At 47.0% G+C, this 24,173-nt stretch overlaps 1 protein-coding gene across 1 annotated transcript in view; it reads left to right on the forward strand.

Moving 5' to 3' along the window:
* LOC109877713 (receptor expression-enhancing protein 3-like) overlaps positions 1-22,885 on the forward strand; it is a 41,112-nt gene extending 18,227 nt beyond the window's left edge. The window contains exons 3-8 of the mRNA XM_031813090.1: positions 1,235-1,311; positions 2,961-3,081; positions 3,349-3,462; positions 11,369-11,528; positions 17,816-17,952; positions 21,223-22,885. Of these exons, the coding sequence (XP_031668950.1) occupies positions 1,235-1,311; positions 2,961-3,081; positions 3,349-3,462; positions 11,369-11,528; positions 17,816-17,952; positions 21,223-21,297 (684 nt within the window). The 3' untranslated portion in view covers positions 21,298-22,885. The remainder of the gene's footprint in view (positions 1-1,234; positions 1,312-2,960; positions 3,082-3,348; positions 3,463-11,368; positions 11,529-17,815; positions 17,953-21,222) is intronic.
* Positions 22,886-24,173: the final 1,288 nt, after the last annotated feature.

Raw genomic sequence — 24,173 nt, forward strand, 5'->3', positions numbered from 1 at the left:
TCCTTTTGCCTCTCCTCCTCCTCTTGTTAAACATGTTTTCCTTCATTCCACTCAGATAGGGCTGGGCGGTATATGACTATAGACAGGTATTGATGCACAGACCACTGAGTTTTTACGTTACCTTCTATACTGGTATTTGAATGTTTGGTTTGTTAAATGTGATACACCTTGTGTGACGTCCATCTTTATAGTTTACTACACTACTTGAGTCCTCTCTCTTGCTCTCCTAGCCCCGCCCCCTGTCACTCAAGGAGCGCAACTGTTGTCTCTTGACCACGAGATGCATGCGTTCAGTCTGCATGGTCAATGCAGCACAAGCAACAATGATGCTTATTTTCTTTTGCTTTGTATGTTATAATAAAAATAACATTTTCAACAGCTGTATTTGAGAGAGAGAGACTGCCTACCAAACTGGTTTTAGCCTTAAGGCCTGATGTGTGAACAAGGCTTTAGTTAGACATGAGGAATAATCTAGCTAGAACAAGTTGACATGTAATTTCTCAGAGCCTATGGCTTGTTGGCTAGGTATCTCATCTCTGAGTCTGTCTAAGAGGGAGGAATGCTTGCTTTGGATGTTAGCCTGTAGCCTGTAAGCTTGTTAGCCTGTTGTCCTGTAGTCCTGTTGGTCTGTAGTCCTGTTGGTCTCTAGTCCTGTTGGTCTGTAGTCCTGTAGGCCAGCCTGTAGGCCTGTTAGTCTGTAGGCCTGTAGCCTGTTAGTCGTTAGCCTGTTAGCCTGTAGCCTGTTAGCCTGTAGGCCTGTAGCCTGCTAGTCTGGAGCCTGTTAGTCTGTAGTCCTGTAGCCTGTTGGCCTGTAGCCTGCTAGCCTGTTGGCCTGTAGCCTGCTAGCCTGTAGCCTGTTAGCCTGTTAGTCTGTAGTCCTGTAGCCTGTTGGCCTGTTAGCCTGGAGCCTGTTAGTCTATAGTCCTGTAGCCTGTAGCCTGTTAGCCTGGAGCCTGTTAGTCTGTAGTCCTGTAGCCTGTTGGCCTGTAGCCTGTTAGCCTGTAGCCTGAAGCCTGTTAACCTGTTAGTCTGTAGTCCTGTACTGAGCTGCTCACACCTTATTGCAGAGTTCCATGGTGCTTCTTTTTGGACATAACACTGTAAAACACCAGCCAATCAGCTCAAAGAGATTTTTAATTTAAGAAATCTGTTCCAACAGGTGTATGTCTAGCATACTGTAACATGTAGGAAGTGTTGATTATCTCTCTCTCTCTCTCTCTCTCTGTTCCAACAGGTCCGTTGGATGATGTACTGGATTGTGTTTGCTCTCTACACCGTAGTGGAGACCATCACAGACCTCACTGTAGCCTGGTAAGACTGAATACAGACCTCACTGTAGCCTGGGGAGACTGAATACAGACCTCACTGTAGCCTGAATACAGACCTCACTGTAGCCTTTAAAGAGGAGTGTCATGTCGGCTTGTTAATATAATTTAGTAACACAATGCCTTTCCCTAACGATCAGATTTTATGAGGAGTGTCATGTCGGCTGGTTAATAGGATTCAAACAGTATGTTTGACTGGCAGAAAATGAATAGCAGTGGACGGCGGTACGCTAACACAATACCTTTCCCTAACGCTAACCCTTTCCCTAACCGTAACACAATGCCTTTCCCTAATGCTAACCCTTTCCCTAACCATAACACAATGCCTTTCCCTAACCATAACACAATGCCTTTCCCTAACCATAACACAATGCCTTTCCCTAACCATAACACAATGCCTTTCCCTAACCATAACACAATGCCTTTCCCTAACCCTAACACAATGCCTTTCCCTAACCCTAACACAATGCCTTTCCCTAACCCTAACACAATGCCTTTCCCTAACCCTAACACAGCCTTTCCCTAACCCTAACACAATGCCTTTCCCTAACCCTAACACAATGCCTTTCCCTAACCATAACACAATGCCTTTCCCTAACCCTAACACAATGCCTTTCCCTAACCCTAACACAGCCTTTCCCTAACCCTAACACAATGCCTTTCCCTAACCCTAACACAATGCCTTTCCCTAACACAATGCCTTTCCCTAACCCTAACACAATGCCTTTCCCTAACCCTAACACAATGCCTTTCCCTAACCCTAACACAATGCCTTTCCCTAACCCTAACACAATGCCTTTCCCTAACCCTAACACAATGCCTTTCCCTAACCCTAACACAATGCCTTTCCCTAACCCTAACACAATGCCTTTCCCTAACCCTAACACAATGCCTTTCCCTAACCATAACACAATGCCTTTCCCTAACCCTAACACAATGCCTTTCCCTAACCCTAACACAATGCCTTTCCCTAACCCTAACACAATGCCTTTCCCTAACCCTAACACAATGCCTTTCCCTAACCCTAACACAATGCCTTTCCCTAACCCTAACACAATGCCTTTCCCTAACCCTAACACAATGCCTTTCCCTAACCCTAACACAATGCCTTTCCCTAACCCTAACCCTTTCCCTAACCCTTTCCCTAACCGTAACACAATGCCTTTCCCTAACGCTAACCCTTTCCCTAACCGTAACACAATGCCTTTCCCTAACGCTAACCCTTTCCCTAACCGTAACCCTTTCCCTAACGCTAACCCTTTCCGTAACACAATGCCTTTCCCTAACCGTAACACAATGCCTTTCCCTAATGCTAACCCTTTCCCTAACCGTAACCCAATGCCTTTCCCTAACGCTAACCCTTTCCCTAACGCTAACCCTTTCCCTAACGCTAACCCAATGCCTTTCCCTAACGCTAACCCTTTCCCTAACGCTAACCCTTTCCCTAACCGTAACACAATGCCTTTCCCTAACGCTAACCCTTTCCCTAACGCTAACCCTTTCCCTAACCGTAACCCAATGCCTTTCCCTAACGCTAACCCTTTCCCTAACGCTGGTCTCTCTCTAGGTACCCCCCTGTACTATGAGATATCTGGTCTCTCTAGGTTAATACTGTAATGTGGTGTCTCTCTCTAGGTTCCCCCTATACTATGAGATTAAGATAGCATTTGTTATCTGGTTGCTGTCTCCCTACACCAGAGGAGCTAGTCTCATCTACCGGAAGTGTCTCCATCCTCTACTGTCCTCAAGAGAGAGGGTAAGACTGACTGAGCACTGTAATTGTGTATCACATGTGTTTGAATATGAAGCCTTGTCAAGCAACAGAAGAATGCGTTTGAATCCTAGATTAGTTTTTATTCCTTCTACTAAGAAAGCTGGCTGACACGTAAAATGATCTGCTGTCAGTTGATGACAAGATATTTAGCTTTTGTGTTGTCATGGGTTTTGACATGTTGTTGCATACTATAGTTGTTATTCTGTGAACTGACTCTCTGTTTGTCTCTGTAACGGTTGTTGTCACCAGGAGATAGATGAGTACATTGTCCAGGCCAAGGAGCGTAGCTACGAGACCATGGTGACCTTCGGCAAGCAGGGCCTAAGTATAGCTGCTACTGCAGCTGTCTCCGCAGCTGTCAAGGCAAGTACTGCACGAGTCCCCCCCCCCCCCCCCACCCCCCACCCTTGTAACTGGCTCTGACTTTGCTAATATGATACTTTGAGGAAAAATGTACTTACTGTGATATGTGGTTGTCCCACCTAGCTATCTGAATATACTAACTACTGTGATATGTGGTTGTCTCACCTAGCTATCTGAATATACCAACTACTGTGATATGTGGTTGTCCCACCTAGCTATCTGAATATACTAACTACTGTGATATGTGGTTGTCCCACCTAGCTATCTGAATATACTAACTACTGTGATATGTGGTTGTCTCACGTAGCTATCTGAATATACTAACTACTGTGATATGTGGTTGTCCCACCTAGCTATCTGAATATACTAACTACTGTGATATGTGGTTGTCTCACCTAGCTATCTGAATATACTAACTACTGTGATATGTGGTTGTCCCACCTAGCTATCTGAATATACTAACTACTGTGATATGTGGTTGTCTCACCTAGCTATCTGAATATACTAACTACTGTGATATGTGGTTGTCTCACCTAGCTATCTGAATATACTAACTACTGTGATATGTGGTTGTCCCACCTAGCTATCTGAATATACCAACTACTGTGATATGTGGTTGTCTCACCTAGCTATACTAACTACTGTGATATGTGGTTGTCCCACCTAGCTATCTTAAGATGAATGCCCTAAATAAGTCGCTCTGGATAAAGAGTCTGTTTAAAGGACTGACGTGGAAACGTGTCTGTTTAAAGGACTGACGTGGAAACGTGTCTGTTAAAGGACTGACGTGGAAACGTGTCTGTTAAAGGACTGACGTGGAAACGTGTCTGTTAAAGGACTGACGTGGAAACGTGTCTGTTAAAGGACTGACGTGGAAACGTGTGTGTGTGTGTGTGAGATTCTCTATTGGGTGTAACTGCAAACAGCCATGCACAGAGCAGCACGGGCCAGTCCCTGGGCTAACAGCCATGCACAGAGCAGCACGGGCCAGTCCCTGGGCTAACAGCCATGCACAGAGCAGCACGTGCCAGTCCCTGGGCTAACAGCACGGGCCAGTCCCTGGGCTAACAGCCATGCACAGAGCAGCAAGGGCCAGTCCCTGGGCTAACAGCACGGGCCAGTCCCTGGGCTAACAGCACGGGCCAGTCCCTGGGCTAACAGCCATGCACAGAGCAGCACGTGCCAGTCCCTAGGCTAACAGCCATGCACAGAGCAGCACGGGCCAGTCCCTGGGCTCACAGCCATGCACAGAGCAGCACGGGCCAGTCCCTGGGCTCACAGCCATGCACAGAGCAGCACGGGCCAGTCCCTGGGCTAACAGCCATGCACAGAGCAGCACGTGCCAGTCCCTAGGCTAACAGCCATGCACAGAGCAGCACGGGCCAGTCCCTGGGCTCACAGCCATGCACAGAGCAGCACGGGCCAGTCCCTAGGCTCACAGCCATGCACAGAGCAGCACGTGCCAGTCCCTGGGCTAACAGCCATGCACAGAGCAGCACGTGCCAGTCCCTGGGCTAACAGCCATGCACAGAGCAGCACGTGCCAGTCCCTGGGCTAACAGCCATGCACAGAGCAGCACGTGCCAGTCCCTGGGCTAACAGCCATGCACAGAGCAGCACGTGCCAGTCCCTGGGCTAACAGCCATGCACAGAGCAGCACGTGCCAGTCCCTGGGCTAACAGCCATGCACAGAGCAGCACGTGCCAGTCCCTGGGCTAACAGCCATGCACAGAGCAGCACGTGCCAGTCCCTGGGCTAACAGCCATGCACAGAGCAGCACGTGCCAGTCCCTGGGCTAACAGCCATGCACAGAGCAGCACGTGCCAGTCCCTGGGCTAACAGCCATGCACAGAGCAGCACGGGCCAGTCCCTGGGCTAACAGCCATGCACAGAGCAGCACGTGCCAGTCCCTGGGCTAACAGCCATGCACAGAGCAGCACGTGCCAGTCCCTGGGCTAACAGCCATGCACAGAGCAGCACGTGCCAGTCCCTGGGCTAACAGCCATGCACAGAGCAGCACGTGCCAGTCCCTAGGCTAACAGCCATGCACAGAGCAGCACGTGCCAGTCCCTGGGCTAACAGCCATGCACAGAGCAGCACGTGCCAGTCCCTGGGCTAACAGCCATGCACAGAGCAGCACGTGCCAGTCCCTGGGCTAACAGCCATGCACAGAGCAGCACGTGCCAGTCCCTGGGCTAACAGCCATGCACAGAGCAGCACGTGCCAGTCCCTGGGCTAACAGCCATGCACAGAGCAGCACGTGCCAACAGCCATGCACAGAGCAGCACGTGCCAACAGCCATGCACAGAGCAGCACGTGCCAACAGCCATGCACAGAGCAGCACGTGCCAACAGCCATGCACAGAGCAGCACGTGCCAACAGCCATGCACAGAGCAGCACGTGCCAACAGCCATGCACAGAGCAGCACGTGCCAACAGCCATGCACAGAGCAGCACGTGCCAACAGCCATGCACAGAGCAGCACGTGCCAACAGCCATGCACAGAGCAGCACGTGCCAACAGCCATGCACAGAGCAGCACGTGCCAGTCCCTGGGCTAACAGCCATGCACAGAGCAGCACGTGCCAGTCCCTGGGCTAACAGCCATGCACAGAGCAGCACGTGCCCGTCCCTAGGCTAACAGCCATGCACAGAGCAGCACGTGTCAGTCCTTGGGCTAACAGCCATGTACAGAGCAGCACGTGCCCGTCCCTAGGCTAACAGCCATGCACAGAGCAGCACGTGTCAGTCCTTGGGCTAACAGCCATGCACAGAGCAGCACGTGTCAGTCCCTGGGCTAACAGCCATGCACAGAGCAGCACGTGTCAGTCCCTGGGCTAACAGCCGTGCCAGTCCCTGGGCTGTGTCATCAGGACTCAACACAGAGGGACTAGTGTTTGTTCTCCTTCTCTACTCTTAATAGGACTATTGTTGCTTCAGAGACCGAGAGTTCCATGGAGGCATCGGTCTTGTCTGTTGAAGCCAGGCGGATCTGATTGATGTGCTGGTATTGTGTCCGGTGGCTGACTGGTTGTGACTAACAATAGGAACATGCTAGTGTTGAGCCCTATAAAGTCTGCCATGAGGACGGAATCCAGGCATTTTAAAACGGAATTCAACAATATTCTAAAATGTGTTGACCTTAGTAGGAAATCAGCTACATGTATTGAATTTATTAGAAAACGTATATTAGTTTGAACCCAGTTAATCAAAACGCATGAACAAAGTGTATCAGTGGTTTTGGTATTTTCCTACAACTTTCTGAAAGGACACAGGAATGCCCCAGTGTGTGTCTACCTGTTAGCGTTGACGCAATTCATGATAACCGTCTTCTGGTAGATGGAAAGGCTTTCAAATTTTAAAAAATATATATATAAAATGTTAACTACAAAGTAGCCTCTGCCTACCAGCCAGAATGAGTTGATTATTTGCGTCGATCAAGTGGCCATTTTGTTTTTGCAAACTCGGCCACTTGGAACACCACTAACCATACAAGTTTCTTGCACTTGAATTAAAGGGTATCAACACCAAAAAAATTGCATGTTTCTTAGATTTTTCCCAGACCTCCAAAGTGGTCTCCACATTATGGACTAAGAACATCCAAAAGGTTTTTTCTATTAGTGTGATTTTTGCGAGAAGAAAATAGGCAGAAATCTGAAACCTGGGGTGGGGAAACAGATTTGGGACAGAGCCTCGGTCCAGGCCTGGATAAACAACCTGAGCATGCTAGCTGGGACAGAGCCTCGGTCCAGGCCTGGATAAAACAATAGGCTGCCTTCTTTCTATGTCCTATCTCTCAACACAAAGTCAGAAACCGCATATAACCTTGACTCTGCATCCAGCAGCCTCTCTCACTGTCTCTTCCTGGAGCTTGTAAATACATATATTTTATGTCTCTACTCTGCCTCTATTAAACCAGCCAATTGATCAGGTCTTCTATGGCTCTACTTTTCCCCCCCTAGTCTCTTCTTTTTTTCCTGTTCTCCTGACTGTGTTATAACGTTGGTGTTGATCTGTCTTTCTACCAATCTTGTCTGACATGCAGTCTGTCTCTAGGGGCACAGCACTACTAGTGGCAGCTCTCTGAGGTAATAATGATAGATATATTTTACTGTAGCATGCAGAAATACCTCAGATCTAGGGCTGGGCGATTATGGCCAAAATCTCACATATCCCGATAATAATACATATCACGATTATAGACATTTTTTTATAAATTCAATTTCTGCATATTGAGAATTTCCACACTGTCCCGTAGGGCTGCATTATATGGGCAAGTCATCTGGGCCTTATTTTTAACCAAATGTTGCAATTTGACTTGAGATTTAGAGCGAAACACTTGGGTTAACTGTTGGAATCATGGAAATAGAATGTATATTATATAGTTAAAATATAATTGGGCACTTTTAATACAGTGTTTGACTGAGACAACGAATGAAATTGCCAGGGAGGAGTTGTTGACAGGGTAGGAACTAATGTGTTGATAAGTGTTTCCTAGGGGATCCTATAATTTTTGGCTAGATTGAACGTGTTGTCATAACTACTTCATGTAGCTAACATATTCTTGCTTTGCGTTTACCTCTTTAATTTATAAGACACTGTTGCACAAACAACATGCTGATTTAGGCCTACACAATCACTGGTATTATCAGGCTGTATTAGCTAGCTAAGTTACGTTTGCTCTTACGCAGTACATTTATTCGCTAGCTAGCGATTAGCATTAGTGGCTAACAATTAGCGGCTAACAAGATTTAGGAACAACTTACTAAGAAAAGACAAACAAGCTAATTATAGAACGCTAGTAGATTTGTATATTAAGAAGCAAAGGGAACGCAGCATTGTTGTCGTCAACAGTGTTACTTGTGCTGCATTGACCAGGCAGACGGAACACACGGGTCACGTGGTTGAGGAACACCCAATGCGCTCCTTGAGTGACATGGGGCGGGGCTAGGTGTGTGCGGAAGGCGTCATAAAGAGAGAGGAACACATGGACGTTACACACTGCCATCACATTTAACAAGTCAAACATTCAAATACCTGGGATAGAAGGTAAAGTTAAAAACCCAAACCAGTCCGTGCATCAATACCGGTATATGCTAAACATAGTATACCGCCCAGCCCTACTCAGATCATTCATAGATTCACCTATTCATCGTTTTTTTATGGCGTTTGCTAGTCTTTTATCTTTTTGGTATTTTCTGTGATGTTGTCAAGCTGTGCTGCACACACAACCACTAATGTTCCCTTCATGATAGTACACATCCTGTCTGTTCCCCAGTTCTGTTATGGAAAAGGTTCTGCGTTGTCATAAGCTGTTTGAAAACACGATGATAAACACTGTGAATAGATTCTAGGAATTTAACTTATGTAGTAGTTTTACACAAACACAAACACTCCCTCAGCATGTTACTGTCTGTCAGAACACCACAACACAAACACTCCCTCAGCCTGTTACTGTCTGTCAGAACACCACAACACAAACACTCCCTCAGCCTGTTACTGTCTGTCAGAACACCACAACACAAACACTCCCTCAGCCTGTTACTGTCTGTCAGAACACCACAACACAAACACTCCCTCAGCATGTTACTGTGTGAGAACACAATGACACAAACACTCCCTCAGCCTGTTACTGTCTGTCAGAACACAACAACACAAACACTCCCTCAGCATGTTACTGTGTCAGAACACAAACACTCCCTCAGCATGTTACTGTGTCAGAACACAAACACTCCATCAGCCTGTTACTGTGTCAGAACACAAACACTCCCTCAGCCTGTTACTGTATCAGAACACAAACACTCCCTCAGCCTGTTACTGTGTCAGAACACAAACACTCCCTCAGCATGTTACTGTGTCAGAACACAACAACACAAACACTCCCTCCGCCTGTTACTGTGTCAGAACACAAACACTCCCTCCGCCTGTTACTGTGTCAGAACACAAACACTCCCTCCGCCTGTTACTGTGTCAGAACACAAACACTCCCTCAGCCTGTTACTGTGTCAGAACACAAACACTCCCTCAGCCTGTTACTGTGTCAGAACACAACAACACAAACACTCCCTCAGCCTGTTACTGTGTCAGAACACAACAACACAAACACTCCCTCAGCCTGTTACTGTGTCAGAACACAAACACTCCCTCAGCCTGTTACTGTGTCAGAACACAAACACTCCCTCAGCCTGTTACTGTGTCAGAACACAAACACTCCCTCAGCCTGTTACTGTGTCAGAACACAAACACTCCCTCAGCATGTTACTGTGTCAGAACACAAACACTCCCTCAGCCTGTTACTGTGTCAGAACACAAACACTCCCTCAGCCTGTTACTGTGTCAGAACACAAACACTCCCTCAGCCTGTTACTGTGTCAGAACACAAACACTCCATCAGCATGTTACTGTGTCAGAACACAACAACACAAACACTCCCTCAGCCTGTTACTGTGTCAGAACACAAACACTCCCTCAGCCTGTTACTGTGTCAGAACACAATGACACAAACACTCCCTCAGCCTGTTACTGTGTCAGAACACAAACACTCCCTCAGCCTGTTACTGTGTCAGAACACAAACACTCCCTCAGCCTGTTACTGTGTCAGAACACAAACACTCCCTCAGCCTGTTACTGTGTCAGAACACAATGACACAAACACTCCCTCAGCCTGTTACTGTGTCAGAACACAAACACTCCCTCAGCCTGTTACTGTGTCAGAACACAAACACTCCCTCAGCATGTTACTGTGTCAGAACACAAACACTCCCTCAGCCTGTTACTGTGTCAGAACACAAACACTCCCTCAGCCTGTTACTGTGTCAGAACACAAACACTCCCTCAGCCTGTTACTGTGTCAGAACACAAACACTCCCTCAGCCTGTTACTGTGTCAGAACACAAACACTCCATCAGCATGTTACTGTGTCAGAACACAACAACACAAACACTCCCTCAGCCTGTTACTGTGTCAGAACACAATGACACAAACACTCCCTCAGCCTGTTACTGTGTCAGAACACAAACACTCCCTCAGCCTGTTACTGTGTCAGAACACAAACACTCCCTCAGCCTGTTACTGTGTCAGAACACAAACACTCCCTCAGCCTGTTACTGTGTCAGAACACAAACACTCCCTCAGCATGTTACTGTGTCAGAACACAAACACTCCCTCAGCCTGTTACTGTGTCAGAACACAAACACTCCCTCAGCCTGTTACTGTGTCAGAACACAGACACTCCCTCAGCCTGTTACTGTGTCAGAACACAAACACTCCCTCAGCATGTTACTGTGTCAGAACACAACAACACAAACACTCCCTCAGCCTGTTACTGTGTCAGAATACAAACACTCCCTCAGCCTGTTACTGTGTCAGAACACAATGACACAAACACTCCCTCAGCCTGTTACTGTGTCAGAACACAAACACTCCCTCAGCCTGTTACTGTGTCAGAACACAAACACTCCCTCAGCCTGTTACTGTGTCAGAACACAAACACTCCCTCAGCCTGTTACTGTGTCAGAACACAAACACTCCCTCAGCCTGTTACTGTGTCAGAACACAAACACTCCATCAGCCTGTTACTGTGTCAGAACACAAACACTCCCTCAGCCTGTTACTGTGTCAGAACACAAACACTCCCTCAGCCTGTTACTGTGTCAGAACACAAACACTCCCTCAGCCTGTTACTGTGTCAGAACACAAACACTCCATCAGCCTGTTACTGTGTCAGAACACAAACACTCCCTCAGCCTGTTACTGTGTCAGAACACAAACACTCCATCAGCCTGTTACTGTATTTTGTCGGAGCACAGTAAGATACTGGAGCCATGATGTCATGAGGAGAGGGGAGGCGTTTAGAGGACAGTGTTATCCAGTTGTGACACTAACTGTGTGTGTGTGTGTGGGTGTGTAGGGCCAGGGGGCGATCACAGAGAAGCTGAGGAGCTTCAGTATGCACGACCTGACTCAGATACCCCTCGACGACGCAGCAGCCAATCAGATCTATACGGCCCATGCCGGCAACCCTGCCGTGAGCAGGAGGGCGCTCGCCGCAAACTCGACCGACAGAACAGGTAGGACATGTCTCCCCCGCACGCACACACACACACACACACACACAGGTCCTTACATGAACCCATCACCTAGTACCTTCCACTGGTCTGTTAATCATTGATCTGAAGAGGGAGCCAATTATACCACAGTAAGACTCTGGTCTCCACCTTCCTCAAACATCCTCTATAGCTGGGTCTGTGTTAACCCTCCCTATGAGTAATGCTGGTTAACCCTCCCTATGAGTAACGCGGGTTAACCCTCCCTGTGAGTAACGCGGGTTAACCCTCCCTGTGAGTAACGCGGGTTAACCCTCCCTGTGAGTAACGCGGGTTAACCCTACCTGTGAGTAACGCGGGTTAACCCTCCCTGTGAGTAACGCGGGTTAACCCTCCCTGTGAGTAACGCGGGTTAACCCTCCCTGTGAGTAACGCGGGTTAACCCTCCCTGTGAGTAACGCGGGTTAACCCTCCCTGTGAGTAACGCGGGTTAACCCTCCCTGTGAGTAACGCGGGTTAACCCTCCCTGTGAGTAACGCGGGTTAACCCTCCCTGTGAGTAACGCGGGTTAACCCTCCCTGTGAGTAACGCGGGTTAACCCTCCCTGTGAGTAACGCGGGTTAACCCTCCCTGTGAGTAACGCGGGTTAACCCTCCCTGTGAGTAACGCGGGTTAACCCTCCCTGTGAGTAACGCGGGTTAACCCTCCCTGTGAGTAACGCGGGTTAACCCTCACTGTGAGTAACGCGGGTTAACCCTCACTGTGAGTAACGCGGGTTAACCCTCCCTGTGAGCCCTGGTCTAAAGCAGTGTCCTCTATAGGATGTAGGGTGCCTATGAGCCAGTGATTCCAGCTGTTCGTCTCTAAGAGCTTTGGCAGTGATTCCAGCTGTTCGTCTCTAAGAGCTTTGGCAGTGATTCCAGCTGTTCGTCTCTAAGAGCGTTGGCAGTGATTCCAGCTGTTCGTCTCTTATTAAGAGCGTTGGCAGTGATTCCAGCTGTTCGTCTCTAAGAGCTTTGGCAGTGATTCCAGCTGTTCGTCTCTAAGAGCGTTGGCAGTGATTCCAGCTGTTCGTCTCTAAGAGCTTTGGCAGTGATTCCAGCTGTTCGTCTCTAAGAGATTTGGCAGTGATTCCAGCTGTTCGTCTCTAAGAGCTTTGGCAGTGATTCCAGCTGTTCGTCTCTAAGAGCTTTGGCAGTGATTCCAGCTGTTCGTCTCTAAGAGCTTTGGCAGTGATTCCAGCTGTTCGTCTCTTAAGAGCTTTGGCAGTGATTCCAGCTGTTCGTCTCTAAGCGCTTTGGCAGTGATTCCAGCTGTTCGTCTCTAAGAGCGTTGGCAGTGATTCCAGCTGTTCGTCTCTAAGAGCGTTGGCAGTGATTCCAGCTGTTCGTCTCTAAGAGCTTTGGCAGTGATTCCAGCTGTTCGTCTCTAAGAGCGTTGGCAGTGATTCCAGCTGTTCGTCTCTAAGAGCGTTGGCAGTGATTCCAGCTGTTCGTCTCTTATTAAGAGCTTTGGCAGTGATTCCAGCTGTTCGTCTCTAAGAGCTTTGGCAGTGATTCCAGCTGTTCGTCTCTAAGAGCGTTGGCAGTGATTCCAGCTGTTCGTCTCTAAGAGCTTTGGCAGTGATTCCAGCTGTTCGTCTCTAAGAGATTTGGCAGTGATTCCAGCTGTTCGTCTCTAAGAGCTTTGGCAGTGATTCCAGCTGTTCGTCTCTAAGAGCTTTGGCAGTGATTCCAGCTGTTCGTCTCTAAGAGCTTTGGCAGTGATTCCAGCTGTTCGTCTCTTAAGAGCTTTGGCAGTGATTCCAGCTGTTCGTCTCTAAGCGCTTTGGCAGTGATTCCAGCTGTTCGTCTCTAAGAGCGTTGGCAGTGATTCCAGCTGTTCGTCTCTAAGAGCGTTGGCAGTGATTCCAGCTGTTCGTCTCTAAGAGCTTTGGCAGTGATTCCAGCTGTTCGTCTCTAAGAGCGTTGGCAGTGATTCCAGCTGTTCGTCTCTTATTAAGAGCTTTGGCAGTGATTCCAGCTGTTCGTCTCTAAGAGCGTTGGCAGTGATTCCAGCTGTTCGTCTCTAAGAGCTTTGGCAGTGATTCCAGCTGTTCGTCTCTAAGAGCGTTGGCAGTGATTCCAGCTGTTCGTCTCTAAGAGCTTTGGCAGTGATTCCAGCTGTTCGTCTCTAAGAGCTTTGGCAGTGATTCCAGCTGTTCGTCTCTAAGAGCTTTGGCAGTGATTCCAGCTGTTCGTCTCTAAGAGCTTTGGCAGTGATTCCAGCTGTTCGTCTCTAAGAGCGTTGGCAGTGATTCCAGCTGTTCGTCTCTAAGAGCTTTGGCAGTGATTCCAGCTGTTCGTCTCTAAGAGCGTTGGCAGTGATTCCAGCTGTTCGTCTCTAAGAGCTTTGGCAGTGATTCCAGCTGTTCGTCTCTAAGAGCGTTGGCAGTGATTCCAGCTGTTCGTCTCTAAGAGCGTTGGCAGTGATTCCAGCTGTTCGTCTCTAAGAGCTTTGGCAGTGATTCCAGCTGTTCGTCTCTAAGAGCGTTGGCAGTGATTCCAGCTGTTCGTCTCTAAGAGCTTTGGCAGTGATTCCAGCTGTTCGTCTCTAAGAGCGTTGGCAGTGATTCCAGCTGTTCGTCTCTAAGAGCGTTGGCAGTGATTCCAGCTGTTCGTCTCTAAGAGCGTTGGCAGTGATTCCAGCTGTTCGTCTCTAAGAGCTTTGGCAGTGATTCCAGCTGTTCGTCTCTAAGAGCTTTGGCAGTGATTCCAGCTGTTCGTCTCTAAGAGCTTTGGCAGTGATTCCAGCTGTTCGTCTCTAAGAGCTTTGGCAGTGATTCCAGCTGTTCGTCTCTAAGAGCTTTGGCAGTGATTCCAGCTGTTCGTCTCTAAGAGCTTTGGCAGTGATTCCAGCTGTTCGTCTCTAAGAGCTTTGGCAGTGATTCCAGCTGTTCGTCTCTAAGAGCTTTGGCAGTGATTCCAGCTGTTCGTCTCTAAGAGCTTTGGCAGTGATTCCAGCTGTTCGTCTCTAAGAGCTTTGCACACCTGGATTGTACAACATTTGCCCATTTCTATTATTTTCAAACTTCTTCATGCTCTTTCGAATTGGTTGTTGATCACTGCTAGACAACCGTTCTGCACCCTATTCCCTATGTAGTGCACCCTATTCCCTATGTAGTGTGACCAGCTGCAAGCTCAGATGTGGTGGTTCCATTCTGCACCCTATTCCCTATGTAGTGTCTCCTCAGGTTGACAGAGGATCAGTACAGGGAGGGTTTGGTTATGTTCTACTCAGTACTCAGGTTGATCAGTACAGGGAGGGGTTGGTTCTGTTCTCCTCAGGTTGACAGAGGATCAGTACAGGAAGGGGTTGGTTCTGTTCTACTCAGGTTGACAGAGGATCAGTACAGGAAGGGGTTGGTTCTGTTCTACTCAGGTTGACAGAGGATCAGTACAGGGAGGGGTTGGTTGGTTCTGTTCTACTCAGGTTGACAGAGGATCAGTACAGGGAGGGGTTGGTTGGTTCTGTTCTCAGGGAGGGATAGTCACATTACTCGTCATCACGCAAGTATGCTCTGGGCTGGACTGCTCTGGGCTGGACTGTTCTGGGCTGTTCTGGACTGGACTAGCTCAGCCGTGACCAGTCAGAGGTATGCTAGAAGACAGATAAATAGATCATTAGTGGGATGAATGGAATGGGCTCCTCACCTTTGTCATACTAGGAAAATTATATCTGATGTGGAGAATTAGATATTTCTCCTAAAACAGCTGTCAACCAATAGGGCTCAATAGCTTCATCTGATACCAGTTTGCCTTGGACTGTGTGAAGGCTAGCATAAAAAACACATTTCTTAGGTTGCAGAAAGTTTAAATCCTCAAACAAATATGAACAGCCTTGTAGAGTTGATAGTGGCTCCAGATCCCAAGGATCTTTCTAGAATGGAGAGCAGATGTGACTACAGGAACAAAGGAGAGGAGGACTGGAGGCTGTTACTATGTTACTGCTGCCCCCTGGTGGAGGCTGGTAGAATGGCAGCTGTTGTGACTCACAACACATAAGTCCCAGTCAGTTAGTAGGTGTCATAGCCCAGTGATATTACAGAACAGCCCCAGTCAGTTAGTAGGGGTCATAGCCCAGTGATGATATTACAGAACAGCCCCAGTCAGTTAGTAGGGGTCGTAGCCCAGTGATGGTATTACAGAACAGAACAGCCCCAGTCAGTTAGTAGGGGTCATAGCCCAGTGATGGTATTACAGAACAGAACAGCCCCAGTCAGTTAGTAGGGGTCATAGCCCAGTGATGATATTACAGAACAGCCCCAGTCAGTTAGTAGGGGTCATAGCCCAGTGATGATATTACAGAACAGCCCCAGTCAGTTAGTAGGGGTCATAGCTCAGTGATGATATTACAGAACAGCCCCAGTCAGTTAGTAGGGGTCATAGCCCCGTGATGGTATTGCAGAACAGAACAGTCCCAGTCAGTTAGTAGGGGTCATAGCCCAGTGATGATATTACAGAACAGCCCCAGTCAGTTAGTAGAGGTCGTAGCCCAGTGATATTACAGAACAGCCCCAGTCAGTTAGTAGGGGTCATAGCCCAGTCGTGATATTACAGAACAGCCCCAGTCAGTTAGTAGGGGTCGTAGCCCAGTGATGATATTATAGAACAGCCCCAGTCAGTTAGTAGGGGTCATAGCCCAGTCGTGATATTACAGAACAGCCCCAGTCAGTTAGTAGGGGTCATAGCCCAGTGATGGTATTACGGAACAGAACAGCCCCAGTCAGTTAGTAGGGGTCATAGCCCAGTGATGATATTACAGAACAGCCCCAGTCAGTTAGTAGGGGTCATAGCCCAGTGATGATATTACAGAACAGCCCCAGTCAGTTAGTAGGGGTCATAGCCCAGTGATGGTATTGCAGAACAGAACAGTCCCAGTCAGTTAGTAGGGGTCATAGCCCAGTGATGATATTACAGAACAGCCCCAGTCAGTTAGTAGGGGTCATAGCCCAGTGATGGTATTGCAGAACAGAACAGTCCCAGTCAGTTAGTAGGGGTCATAGCCCAGTGATGATATTACAGAACAGCCCCAGTCAGTTAGTAGGGATCATAGCCCAGTGATGGTATTGCAGAACAGAACAGTCCCAGTCAGTTAGTAGGGGTCATAGCCCAGTGATGATATTACAGAACAGTCCCAGTCAGTTAGTAGGGGTCGTAGCCCAGTGATGATATTACAGAACAGCCCCAGTCAGTTAGTAGGGGTCGTAGCCCAGTGATATTACAGAACAGCCCCAGTCAGTTAGTAGGGGTCGTAGCCCAGTGATGATATTACAGAACAGCCCCAGTCAGTTAGTAGGGGTCGTAGCCCAGTGATGATATTACAGAACAGCCCCAGTCAGTTAGTAGGGGTCATAGCCCAGTGATGATATTACAGAACATCCCCAGTCAGCTAGTAGTGGTGATGGAGTGGTGTAAATCTCGCCACCATTGGACTGTGGATCAGTGGAAACTTGTTCTCTGGAGTGATGAATCATGTTTCACCAACTGGCTGTCTGACGGACAAATCCCGGGTTTGGCTGATGCCAGGAGAACGTTACCTTCCCCAATGCATTGTGCCAACTGTAAAGTTTGGTGGAGGAGGAATAATTGTCTGGGGCTGTTTTTCATGGTTCAGTCCCCTTAGTTCCAGTGAAGGGAAATATTAACACTACAGTATACAATGACATTCTAGATGATTCGGTGCTTCCAACTTTGTGGCAACAGTTTGGGGAAGGCCATTTCCTGTTTCACCATGACAATGCCCACATGCACAAAGTGAGGTCCAATCAGAAATGGTTTGTGGAGATCAGTGTGGAAGAACTTGACTGTCCTGCACAGTTTACACATACTTTAGGTCATGTAGTGTATGTTATAGCAATCTGTTAGGGGATAACACCGTTGGTTGTTGTGGCCTCAGCTGTGGAATTCATCCCCAGTGATTGGCTCCGTCCCCAGGCAGCCTGTCTCTCTCTCTCCAACACACCAGTCAGAATGTCAGTCAGCCCCCCTCGGACTCAGCACTTCTACCATGAGGACACGACCTAGGAGTCTGGTCAGAAGACCAAGATAACCTTCTTCTGGTTTAGTTGTACTATGTCTAACTGATATGGACATGTCTCCCCAGAGTACCTTGTCTAACTGATAGGGACCTGTCTCCCCAGAGTACCCTGTCTAACTAATATGGACATGTCTCCCCAGAGTACCCTGTCTAACTGATATGGACAAGTCTCCCCAGAGTACCCTGTCTAACTGATAGGGACATGTCTAACTGATAGGGACGTTTCTCCCCAGAGTACTATGCCTATGATCAGGAGGACAGGACAGATGAGGAGGGGGAACAACTTTTCTCAGAGGACGAGGCTGTCACCCAGAGAGGTCTGAGGAGGTCCCAGAGTGTCAAGATCGTGCGCTCTAAAGCCCGCAAAGATGTAAGTCTGAATATAACACACTGTAAAGCCCGCAAAGATGTAAATCTGAATACAACACACTGTAAAGATGTCTGTGAATACAACACACTGTAAAGATGTCTGTCTGAATACAACACACTGTAAAGATGTCTGTCTGAATACAACACACTGTAAAGATGTCTGTCTGAATACAACACACCGTAAAGATGTCTGTCTGAATACAACACGCTGTAAAGATGTCTGTCTGAATACAACACCCTGTAAAGATGTCTGTCTGAATACAACACACTGTAAAGATGTCTGTCTGAATACAACACACTGTAAAGATGTCTGTCTGAATACAACACCCTGTAAAGATGTCTGTCTGAATACAACACCCTGTAAAGATGTCTGTCTGAATACAACACACTGTAAAGATGTCTGTCTGAATACAACACACTATACAACACACTGTAAAGATGTCTGTCTGAATACAACACACTGTAAAGATGTCTGTCTGAATACAACACACTGTAAAGATGTCTGTCTGAATACAACACCCTGTAAAGATGTCTGTCTGAATACAACACCCTCTGCGGCTGCTCTCCTCTGGTTTGGATAGGTTAAATACTATCTCTCTAATGCAGTGGTCACCAACCGGTTGATCACCAGATATTTGTGTTGAAAAGCCAACAGTGGGAATATCGAGGAAGATGCCTAAAATAATCAAACTATTTCACTTTATTCTCAGCTGTGAGTGCTACACCAACTGGTCTCTTCTGTTATCAGAGCTACACCAACTGGTCTCTTCTGTTATCAGAGCTACACCAACTGGTCTCTTCTGTTATCAGAGCTACACCAACTGGTCTCTTCTGTTATCAGAGCTACACCAACTGGTCTCTTCTGTTATCAGAGCTACACCAACTGGTCTCTTCTGTTATCAGAGCTACACCAACTGGTCTCTTCTGTTATCAGAGCTACACCAACTGGTCTCTTCTGTTATCAGAGCTACACCAACTGGTCTCTTCTGTTATCAGAGCTACACCAACTGGTCTCTTCTGTTATCAGAGCTACACCAACTGGTCTCTTCTGTTATCAGAGCTACACCAACTGGTCTCTTCTGTTATCAGAGCTCAGGTTCTGAAATATATGGTCTGAGAATAACCATACTGACAGGCCAGGCATATAGCCACTATGCTGTGATAATGTATTAGACCAGGCATACAGCCACTATGCTGTGATAATGTATTAGGCCAGGCATATAGCCACTATGCTGTGATAATTAAATAGACCAGGCATATAGCCACTATGCTGTGATAATGTATTAGGCCAGGCATATAGCCACTATGCTGTGATAATGTACTAGACCAGGCATATAGCCATTATGCTGTGATAATGTATTAGACCAGGCATATAGCCACTATGCTGTGATAATGTATTAGGCCAGGCATATAGCCACTATGCTGTGATAATGTATTAGACCAGGCATACAGACACTATGCTGTGATAATGTATTAGACCAGGCATATAGCCACTATGCTGTGATAATTAAATAGACCAGGCATATAGCCATTATGCTGTGATAATGTATTAGGCCAGGCATATAGCCACTATGCTGTGATAATGTATTAGACCAGGCATACAGCCACTATGCTGTGATAATGTATTAGGCCAGGCATATAGCCATTATGCTGTGATAATGTATTAGGCCAGGCATATAGCCATTATGCTGTGATAATGTATTAGACCAGGCATACAGCCACTATGCTGTGATAATGTATTAGGCCAGGCATATAGCCACTATGCTGTGATAATTAAATAGACCAGGCATATAGCCATTATGCTGTGATAATGTATTAGGCCAGGCATATAGCCACTATGCTGTGATAATGTATTAGACCAGGCATACAGCCACTATGCTGTGATAATGTATTAGGCCAGGCATATAGCCACTATGCTGTGATAATGTATTAGGCCAGGCATATAGCCATTATGCTGTGATAATGTATTAGGCCAGGCATATAGCCATTATGCTGTGATAATGTATTAGGCCAGGCATATAGCCACTGTGCTGTGATAATGTATTAGGCCAGGCATATAGCCACTATGCTGTGATAATTAAATAGACCAGGCATATAGCCACTATGCTGTGATAATGTATTAGGCCAGGCATATAGCCACTATGCTGTGATAATGTATTAGACCAGGCATATAGCCATTATGCTGTGATAATGTATTAGACCAGGCATATAGCCACTATGCTGTGATAATGTATTAGGCCAGGCATATAGCCACTATGCTGTGATAATGTATTAGACCAGGCATACAGACACTATGCTGTGATAATGTATTAGACCAGGCATATAGCCACTATGCTGTGATAATTAAATAGACCAGGCATATAGCCATTATGCTGTGATAATGTATTAGGCCAGGCATATAGCCACTATGCTGTGATAATGTATTAGGCCAGGCATACAGCCACTATGCTGTGATAATGTATTAGGCCAGGCATATAGCCATTATGCTGTGATAATGTATTAGGCCAGGCATATAGCCATTATGCTGTGATAATGTATTAGACCAGGCATACAGCCACTATGCTGTGATAATGTATTAGGCCAGGCATATAGCCACTATGCTGTGATAATTAAATAGACCAGGCATATAGCCATTATGCTGTGATAATGTATTAGGCCAGGCATATAGCCACTATGCTGTGATAATGTATTAGACCAGGCATACAGCCACTATGCTGTGATAATGTATTAGGCCAGGCATATAGCCATTATGCTGTGATAATGTATTAGACCAGGCATACAGCCACTATGCTGTGATAATGTATTAGGCCAGGCATATAGCCACTATGCTGTGATAATGTATTAGGCCAGGCATGTAGCCACTATGCTGTGATAATGTATAAGGCCAGGCATATAGCCACTGTGCTGTGATAATGTATTAGGCCAGGCATGTAGCCACTATGCTGTGATAATGTATTAGGCCAGACAATATGCTGTGCTGTCATCTCTGTTTGCGTTTTGACACTGAAAGTGATCTGGACTGAGGAAAGACTGGTGACCACCTCTACAGTCTCTATACAAGGGTCTTATTCTTCAGTCTTTGCAAAGGGTCTGTTCTGTTTCAGGAGGCTGTAATGCTTGTTATCGTATATTAACTAGGTCAGAGTTATACCAGTCTGATCTGTTCTGTTTCAGGAGGCTGTAATGCTTGTTATCGTATATTAACTAGGTCAGAGTTACACCAGTCTGATGATGATGAATACATCGTTGTCTAATCCGTTCTGTCCAACAGGCCCGTTATGGATCTCTGAAGATCAAAGGGAAGCGGAGGCCGGTTCTGACTGCTGCTACCTACAGTGCCATGTAATGACCAGTCCAGGAGACGTGACTGCTGGCTGGTGCCATGGATGGGTTTCCTTCTGTAGTGCTCTACTGTTGACCAGAGCACGGTGGGTCCTGGCTAAAAGTAGTGCATTATGGGCCCTGGCCAACAGTAGTGCACTAGAATGGAAATAGGCTTTTTGGGACGGACCAGGAAATCAGTCAACAATTCAGGAAGGACTACTGACGGCTCCAACATCCATATCAGTGACTACTGACGGCTCCAACATCCATATCAGTGACTACTGACATGTCAGACCATCCATTCTATGGAGAACGAGGCTGTGGAACTGTTCTGCTGGTGTTTTTAAAACTGTCCTGGGGTCTAATTCTATTCACGCTGGGAGCATCTGTCTTTTTTTAAACGAACCAACAACTCACTATATTTATGACATTATTCTGACTGTGTATTTAAACCATCGTACAGCAGTAGCTGTACAGAAAGAATCTTAAGGTTTCCTGTCTTTTAGTTGTGTGTTTTTGTTGCATGGATCTTATTTTCTGGGTCGTTTTAATGTGAGGATGTGGACTTTTTAGGATCTTGGCTTTTTTTTGGAGGGGTTATATAATTAATTTAGCTTCATTTTGTCATATATGCTGCCTTGTATTTTGAGTTTAGCCTATTAAATAGTAGAATACATTATAATAGTGACCATTCTGACACACTTAAAAAGATTGTTACCAAGTAACAGCTGACCAAAAAGTGTCCCTTATTCCTTCCGGAGGAATAAACCAATGATGAGAGAAAGGGAACAGAGAAGCCTGTTAAATGTGTCCCAAATGGCATCATTCCCTATACAGGGCACTACCCAATGGGCCCTGCTCTAAAGTAGTGCACTACGTAGGGAATAGGGTTCCAATGGGCCCTGCTCTAAAGTAGTGCACTGTGTAGGGAATAGGGTTCCATAGGGCCCTGCTCTAAAGTAGTGCACTACCCAATGGGCCCTGCTCTAAAGTAGTGCACTACGTAGGGAATAGGGTTCCAATGGGCCCTGCTCTAAAGTAGTGCACTGTGTAGGGAATAGGGTTCCATAGGGCCCTGCTCTAAAGTAGTGCACTACCCAATGGGCCCTGCTCTAAAGTAGTGCACTACCCAATGGGCCCTGCTCTAAAGTAGTGCACTACGTAGGGAATAGGGTTCCAATGGGCCCTGCTCTAAAGTAGTGCACTGTGTAGGGAATAGGGTTCCAATGGGCCCTGGTCTAAAGTAGCGCACTACTACGTAGGGAATAGGGTGCCATTAGGGATGCAAACCCAATGTTGAGGTATGTGTGTTGACTGTAACTGGCCTGTCCAGTTTGAATGACTGCATTTCCTGTTTTAGATTTTGGAACAAAGCTTTTTTTCTCCCATAACCAATCTTTTTGCACTCTCTCTTCCAAAACGATGTCCTTTTGTAAGGCTTTGATGCCATCTGTTTTACAATGTGTCCTGCTGCATTCTGGGATGCTTTTAACGACGTGATGAAACCGATTTAATACCAAAGCGTTATCTCCTAAACCAGTGACCTGGGTCTGATTCCTGTGGGAATGTATCATAGAGGTGTTGTAAATAAATATATACATTCAAAAATGTCTGCAAAGTAATTCAACTTTTGATCATGTGGTTTTCAACAAAACAATGGCAACAAGTGGAATATAATACCTTACTACCAATCAACAGCTGATGGGGATTCCTCTGATGGGACTTCTAGTCACCACATTTCATTATAACAGCTGTAGACCTTACAGGGACATTCTGACTGACAAGCTCTTTCCCAACGACGCAGAGTCATGACGGCCATTCTAAGGTCAGACAACAATCACAGAAGAAAACCCTCCCGGCCTCATCTGTCAGGAGAGACGGTCTGATCCGTCGGGAGACACGGCCTGATCCGTCGGGAGAGATGGTCGGAGCCCTATGGGATAAAATTAGTGCGCTATATAGGTAATAAGGTTCCATTTGGGACTCACACTGGGGCCTAGATGAGGACACAGGCTGGGGCCTAGATGAGGACACAGGCTGGGGCCTAGATGAGGACACAGGCTGGGGCCTAGCTGAGGATACAGGCTAGGGCCTAGATGAGGATACAGACTGGGGCCTACCTGAGGATACAGGCTGGGGCCTAGCTGAGGATACAGGCTGGGGCCTAGATGAGGATACAGGCTGGGGCCTAGATGAGGATACAGGCTGGGGCCTAGATGAGGATACAGGCTGGGGCCTAGCTGAGGATACAGGCTGGGGCCTAGATGAGGATACAGACTGGGGCCTAGATGAGGATACAGACTGGGGCCTAGCTGAGGATACAGGCTGGGGCCTAGCTGAGGATACAGGCTGGGGCCTAGCTGAGGATACAGGCTGGGGCCTAGCTGAGGATACAGGCTGGGGCCTAGATGAGGATTCAGGCCTGCTCTGGCCACAAAAAGCCTGGAGGTGGGGGATGTCTGTATTACAGACTCAACCTATCTGGGAATCATTATTTACATTTAGATTTTACCTTTATTTAACGAGGCAAGTCAGTTAAGAACAAATTCTTATTTTCAATGACGGCCTAGGAACGGCGGGTTAACTGCCTGTTCAGGGACAGAACTACAGATTTGTACCTTGTCAGCTCTGGGATTTGAACTTGCAACCTTCCGGTTACTAGCCCAACGCTCTTAATTAACAAGCACATACACCCTAAGGCTGGATGGTCTATCTGCTTACTATATTGAGCCCCCATACTCTGCTGGCAGACCGCGGTCCGGAACCAGAACGGGGCTTCGGGCTTCGACCCCTGGTATCATATAAACACACACAACACATAGTAGAATGTGGAGAATTACAGGAAATTCGTTTTAAAACAGCAAAATATTTCTCTCTGCAAACAAAAAGGGTTTAAAT

Source organism: Oncorhynchus kisutch, unplaced genomic scaffold, assembly GCF_002021735.2.
Source record: "Oncorhynchus kisutch isolate 150728-3 unplaced genomic scaffold, Okis_V2 Okis04b-Okis11a_hom, whole genome shotgun sequence".
Lineage (NCBI taxonomy): Eukaryota > Metazoa > Chordata > Actinopteri > Salmoniformes > Salmonidae > Oncorhynchus > Oncorhynchus kisutch.